Source organism: Pongo abelii, chromosome 3 (assembly GCF_028885655.2).
Source record: "Pongo abelii isolate AG06213 chromosome 3, NHGRI_mPonAbe1-v2.0_pri, whole genome shotgun sequence".
Lineage (NCBI taxonomy): Eukaryota > Metazoa > Chordata > Mammalia > Primates > Hominidae > Pongo > Pongo abelii.
In genome coordinates, this window is record NC_071988.2 from 16,820,031 (window position 1) to 16,826,848 (window position 6,818).

Genomic DNA, 6,818 nt, shown 5'->3' on the forward strand with positions numbered 1-6,818 from the left:
AAGACAGCATGTTCCAGACGCTACAGGACAGACCTGGACCTGACCTTTCCCTGGCAGGCATGACACCAGGAGTTTATTATGAGACCAAAAGGAAACCCCAAGGCAAACAGCTAAATTCATCCACTTGAAACCTTGTATGGGAGACAGTGAGGGATGTTGTTCTCCATTTAGGCAAGGCACAGAGGGGAGTCTGTGACAAGGAGCTCCTAATTGGGGAGCTGCAGAGGGTTAACAAAGAGCACTGGTGGCATCTTTTTGCTGGTCTTCTTGAAAAAGACATAGTCTGAGAAGTTCAATCAGGGCCCTGCATGAGGTAGGGAGGTGGGCTGGCTGACCTCCCAAGGTCCTTCCTAATCCCATAATTATTTCGTGAATCGTGAATCGTGCTCTTCCCCATTTATGCTCCTACACACGTCTGCACCCAGTTTGATAGTAAGTACCCTAGGCTGCATTCCAAGTTTAGTACGGTGCCACGCAAGCTGCTGGCACTCAACAAATGACGCAAATATTTGTTGAATGAAGGAATAAATGGATCAAGTGTTTAAATAGAGCCCACATGACCTCCCCAGCTGTAAAGTATGGCAGTTGAATGAAATCACAACATTCTAGGCACTTGAGCAAAGCCGGCGGGGACACACACACACACACACACACACACACGATTCACATTCCCACCTTGGAAAAGCACAGACCACCTGCTCAGCAAGCAGGCTGTGGGAATTTCCTTGGCAAGGATCCTCTTTCTGTGCTGCTTTAGGATGGTGCCTCTAGAAGGTCAAGTCACCCAGATTTAGGACCGCTTCCCTTCCCGGTTGGCCTCCAAGACAAAGTTTCTGTCTGGATTCGGCCCGGGCCTCCCGGAAGGCGCATCCGCACTCGCTCCCGGCTCCGGCGCCCCGGGCGTGCAGCTCGCTGGCCCGCTGCGCCCCACCTTACCTTGGTGAGCTGGGCGATCTTCTTGCACATTTTCACGTGCATCTCGGGATCAGAGTCCATTCTCCAGCCGGCGCCACCGTCGGCTTTGGAGCCGTGGCAAGTCCCGGGCGGGTTAATTTTGCTATTGAGAGCAGAATCCATCGCTAAAACGCGCCCAGCACTCAGATTCTCGCTAGTTTTCTCCCTGCCCACCGTGTGCACGTGCGTGCGCGCGCGGGCGTGCGAGCGTATGGGTTTCTCGGGAGATGTGGCACTGCAGTCCCGTCGCCTGCACCGCCGCGTGGCCCCAGCTTCCCGAAGGTCTCCGCCTCGCGGGCCCACCAGCGCGCCCACCCTTTCTCCTCTCCCGCTGGCTCTCTGGCTGGCTGGCTCTGCGGGCACCCGCACCCTGCGGCGAGGCATAGGCGCCCCGCACGTGGCGATCAGTCTGCAGTTCCCCAGCCAGTGCAGGTTTCGTGTGCAAGGGGAGAGCTTCCGCGGCTAGGAGCTGCCGGCCTTGGGGGGTTTGCGCTGGGCGGGCACTGCGCTCTTGGACACGTGGGTGGCGCGCAGCCCTGGACTTGGTGGCGACGGACCCTGCCCGAGGTGGGGATCCCAGGCTAAGGAGGAAGAAGAGCCTCCGGAGAGGGACAGGGCACAGTGACTCGTGGCTCCCGAGTCTCCGAGCTGATAGCGGAGATGGCGGTGGGGGACGAGATGCTAAGAGAGGGGCGGGTAGGTGAGGGCGAGCCACCGGGACTCGAGGAGGTGTGGGATCCGGGGCGCACGGTGTGGGCCAGCGCCTGAGTTGCGCGAGTGCACAGTGGGGCTGGGGATGGTAGCCTTCCTTTTTGGATCTTGGAGAGGAGCCAGGACATTGCGGGAGGATTGCCGGAGATGCCGAAACAAAGAGGAGAAGCCAAGGGGATGGCAGGGTGCGGGGTGACCGAAATCTGAGATGAGAAACTGCAAAACGGGTAATGCGGGAAGCGGTAGGAACGCAAAGGCAAAGTCATTAGGGAGGTAGAAAGGATGGTGGCAGGTGCGGGAAATGAAGAAACAAAGAGGAATGGAGCAGTTAGATGAGTAACAGATGGAACTGAAAATCAAAGTAAACCGAGCCCGTTGAAAGGAAAGTGAGTCGTCCAAATCCACACTACTGGCCTTGGGCAGACTGGAGCCAGACTGTCAAGTTTTCGGATTCTGAGCTGGTGTCTGTTTAGTGTTTGGTGAGGGGAGAGGTTAGCGGGCCAAATTTCTTTCTGGCGTGTTCTGTGGTTTCAGACAGTGGGCTTTAAGGGAAAGTGACAGCACCGTGATCAGCTTTTCCTAAAGCTCGAATAATAGGTCTTCATGATAGTTTGCATGGTGAATGTATATCATTTATACATGGCCTTATATCAGAAATTTTAATAATCTTCATAAACCAAGCAAGTTTCAAAGGGTCTCAGAAACCACAGTTCCACCCATCCATACTGAAGGTAACAATACCCATTTTTGTCAATGAGGAAAATTGACCCAGAAAATTTGTACCAAGTTAGGCAATTACAAGTAGAACTGTTTCTGAAACAGACATTCCTATTCTAGATTCTGTATCAAATGACCAACCTCGGTTTTTAATTTCTAATTTACCATCTTAAGTTCTCTTTTTAGCACAACCCTTCCCTCCCCCAGTTCCTTTAGAAAACAGAAACAAAGCCTCTGAGGATGGGGGTCAGGAATCCACATTAAACAGCTCTCTGCTTAATTCCAAATTGTGTATTTAGAATATTTTCTGCAGGATCTTAATATACACTAAATTTTACAGGAATTCAACCACTGTGTAAACTAGAGGAAAATTAGCCTTTTTGGTCAAGAACTTTACCAAAAGTTGTTCACCATTTTGGAAAATCACATCAAGGGCCAGGTGGCTCATGATATTTGGTTGCCAATACAACACACTTTATTTATTTATTTTTTATTTTTTTTGAGACAGAGTCTTGCTCTGTCACCCAGGCTGGAGTGCAGTAGCATGATCTCGGATTACTGCAACCTCTACTTCCTGGGTTTAAGCCATTCTTGTGCCTCAGCCTCCGAAGTAGCTGGGATAACAGGCATGCACCACCATGCCTGACTAATTTTTGCATTTTTAGTAGAGATGGGGTTTCTCCATGTTGGCCAAGTTGGTCTCAAATTCCTGGCCTCGAGTGATCCTCCCACCTAGGCCTCCAGTGATCCTCCCACCTAGGCCTCCCAAAGTACTGGAATTACAGGTGTGAGCCACCGTGCCTGGCCACAACACACTTCTAACTGCCACATTCATGGTGAGTCTACCTATATATGCAAGCATCTGATTACTACACTCTGTCCCTCAGTATCAATAGGGGATTGGTTCCAGGACCCCTTCAGATACCAAAATCCATGGATGTTCAAGTCACTTACATAAAATGGTGTAGCATTTGCATATAACCTACTCACATCCTCTCGTATGCATTAAATCATCTCTATATTACTTGTAATACCTAATACAATGTAAATGTTATGTAATTAGTTGTTACACTGTATTGTTTAGGGAATAAAAAAATAGGCTGTATACGTACAGTACAGATCCAACCATCAATTTTTTTTCTTCAAATATTTTTGACTTGTGGTTAGTTGACTTTGAGGATGTGGAACACATTGATATGGAGGGCCAACTGTACATATTATTTAATTATAATGAAATATCAAGAATCAGTTGTCAAAAATATCAAAGTCAAGAAATTATGCAGATTTAAAAAGGTGTGTATTATCTATGAATTTCAAGATAGTAACATGGATGTTATAAAAAGGGTGATGTTGGGTCTGAAAAGAATTGAAAGTCATTGCTCTAGATGATCTTATACACACTAAAGTTTAGAAAAACTGCGTCTAACCCCAAGTTTTAGTTTTTTAATAATGATTTCATTAGGTCTTGGGGCTAAAAAATGTTCCAGTAGGAAATATTATACTTTCAACTTTACAATGGAAGACAACGGGAAAATCAGATTCCTTTATCAGCTTTGTTGGCCCACAGCTGCTGTAATCAAGGCACCATGAGCCGACCTGTTTTGGAGAGTCCTCTGCAGCTCCTAGGATTTTCCAGCACTGGGATTAGTAGGTCCCTTTACACCCTCAGGAATGAAATTGAGGGCAGAAGAGAATTAAGTACTGTATCAAATGTGGAGGTGGAAGTACATTTATCAGGCCACTAATGTCATATTGGCACTGTGCTAAGCCCATAGCACATGTTCTGACCTTCTCTGAGGTGCTTATTGTCATTCTCATTCTACAGACTAGGAAAGTGAAGCTAAGGCAGGTTGAGTCCCCAACTGTATACACCTAGTGACTGGATCTGGGTCTATCTGACCTCAAAGGTGATATTCTTTCCAATTGATTTGTCTTTAGATTATAAATATAAGTTTCCCAGAGCACAATGCTGGCAATATGATATTTTTAAAAATTCTTATTTTTTAAAATAGAAACAAGGTTTCACTATGATGTCCAGGCTGGTCTTGAACTCCTAGCTTCAAGTGATCTTCCCACCTCGGCCTCCCAAAAGTGCTGGGATTACAGGTGTGAGCCACTGTGCTTGGTCAGAAAAATTTAAAATCATAATTGATTTGTCTTTTCTTTAGATTATAAACTTCTCGTAGTGTCCCCCCCAAAATCCTCACCCATGATAATACAAACAGCAACAACAAAAAAAGAGTAGAAGCAAGCAAAAATAACCCCACATCCCAAACTCAGAGAAAATTATTGTTAATATTTTGGAGAAGATACTTCTAGACATTTCTGTGTACACATATAGAAAATGTAACAAACATATATGTATTTCAGAAATGTTTACACACTTCTGTGTAAACTATAAACAAATACTATAATAATTTTTTTTTTTGAAGTCTCACTCTTGTTGCCCAGGATGGAGTGCAGTGGCGCAATCTTGGCTCACTGCAATGTCCACCTCCCAGATTCAAGAGATTCTCTTGCTTCATTCAGCCTCCTGAGTAGCTGGGATTTCAGGCATGCACCACCATGCCTGGCTAATTTTTGTATTTTTAGTAGAGATGGGGTTTCGCCATGTTGGCCAGGCTGGTCTCGAACTCCTGACCTCAGCTTCAGCCTCCCAAAGTGTTGGGATTACAGGCATGAGCCACTGCACTCGGCCAATAATGTTTTTTTGTTTTGTTTTGTTTTTGATGAGTCTCGCTCTGTCACCCAGGCTGGAGTGCAGTAGTGCTCACTACAACCTTTGCTTACTGGGTTCAAGTGATTCTCCTGCCTCAGCTGGGATTACAGGTGCCTGCCACTATGCATGTCTAATTTTTCTATTTTTAGTAGAGACAGGGTTTCACCATATTGGCCAGGCTGGTCTCGAATTCCTGACCTCAAGTGATCCGCCCACCTTGGCCTCCCAAAATGCTAGGATTACAGGCATAAGCCACCATGCCTGGCCTATAATGATGCTTTTGAACCCTACTTACTCAGTAATATAAAGTGGATATCTTTTTGTCAGTGAAGATCTAGCTTCCCATTCCTAACAACCAGTCTTCCATTACATACAATACCATTTACTCTATCTTCTACTGGACAATTTTTAAAATATTTTAAACCAAAATGTTTAATGTGTATTTGTAATGTATGCTTGCTGTATTATGAGGATATTAAATTCCGTCCTAAGGGATAGAGAAAAAAAGAATATATGAAACTCATGTGTTAAGTATAATGGGCAAGGAAATATCTTGTGAAATAGGCAGGATTAAGATGTTAAGTATAGATAGTGTAGAGCAAGACATGATAGAGAATAAATGGAATATATGTAAAAAGGATGGAAGAAACAAGAGTGTTCCTAACGGACAGAAAAAGGTGGGAAAGGCCAAGTTGCAATGTACAGACGATGCCACCTTCAGGCTGATAGTTCATTCCTAAAATGGCCATTCATTAATGACACCCGTTCTGGCCCTATTTCTTTTTTATTTATTTATTTATTTATTAATTATTATTATTATTATCTGTTCTGCCACAGAAACACAGATTAAGAATGTAGCTTTCAGTCGGGAGCAGTGGCTCATGTCTGTAATCCCAGCACTTTGGGAGGCTAATGTGGGAGGATTGCTTGAGCCCAGGAGTTCGAGGCTGTAGTGAGCTATGATGCTGCCAGTGCACTCTAGCCTGGGTGACAGAGTGAGATCCTGTCTCTAAAAATAAAAACAAACAAGCAAACAAACAAACAAAAACCATGGCTCTCAGCAGGCCATTAGCTAGGTATCCTTGCTCCTGAGTTTCTGACAGAGCAAGTGTGCTCTGGCTGTAAGCACTGCTGAGCTCCCATTTTCAGTTTTGGCTGTGGTCCTCATAACCTAATTATCAGAGGTAAAGGTTAATGTAGCAGACAAGACGCTACAACACTGCGTAGCATGAAATTCAGGTAATTTTTCCTCCCACCTCTCTTGGACCCTATCCTAAATGTGTTAAACTTCACTATATCTTTCCAACTACATTTTGTTTAAAAGCGATAAACCATGTGATTTGAGCCTCTTAATTTGCGGTGTGAGGTTTCCTGTCCATGACACCTGGGACAGCCTGCCTGATCATGTATTTGAAGGTTACTATTGCATCAAGGGAACTGCCTACATGACATTGTTGTAAGTGGGTTTTTGCACAGATGTGCAAGTGTTCCCACAGAAATATTCCCCCGCACCATTTGTTTGCTGGTAGAACTGAATACCTTCCCACAACTTGATTAGTCATTGTTTTTGCCTGGCTTTCTTGCTGCTTACAAAGAGCTCTTCCTTAATAGGGGCTTTTAGCACTTTGCCTATCATATATATTGCAAACATTTCCCGCAGTTAGCGGATTTTTTTTCTAGCTTTCTCATGCTCTATAAACATTTTGAATTTTTATGT

At 45.0% G+C, this 6,818-nt stretch overlaps 1 protein-coding gene across 2 annotated transcripts in view; it reads right to left on the minus strand.

Annotated features, from left to right (window-relative positions):
* Positions 1-1,421, minus strand: part of FAM184B (family with sequence similarity 184 member B) — a 148,343-nt gene extending 146,922 nt beyond the window's left edge. For both annotated transcript variants that reach the window (XM_054553777.2, XM_024246449.3), the window contains exon 1: positions 937-1,421. In XM_054553777.2, coding sequence (XP_054409752.2) covers positions 937-1,338 — 402 coding nt within the window. In that variant the 5' untranslated portion in view covers positions 1,339-1,421. The remainder of the gene's footprint in view (positions 1-936) is intronic.
* Positions 1,422-6,818: the final 5,397 nt, after the last annotated feature.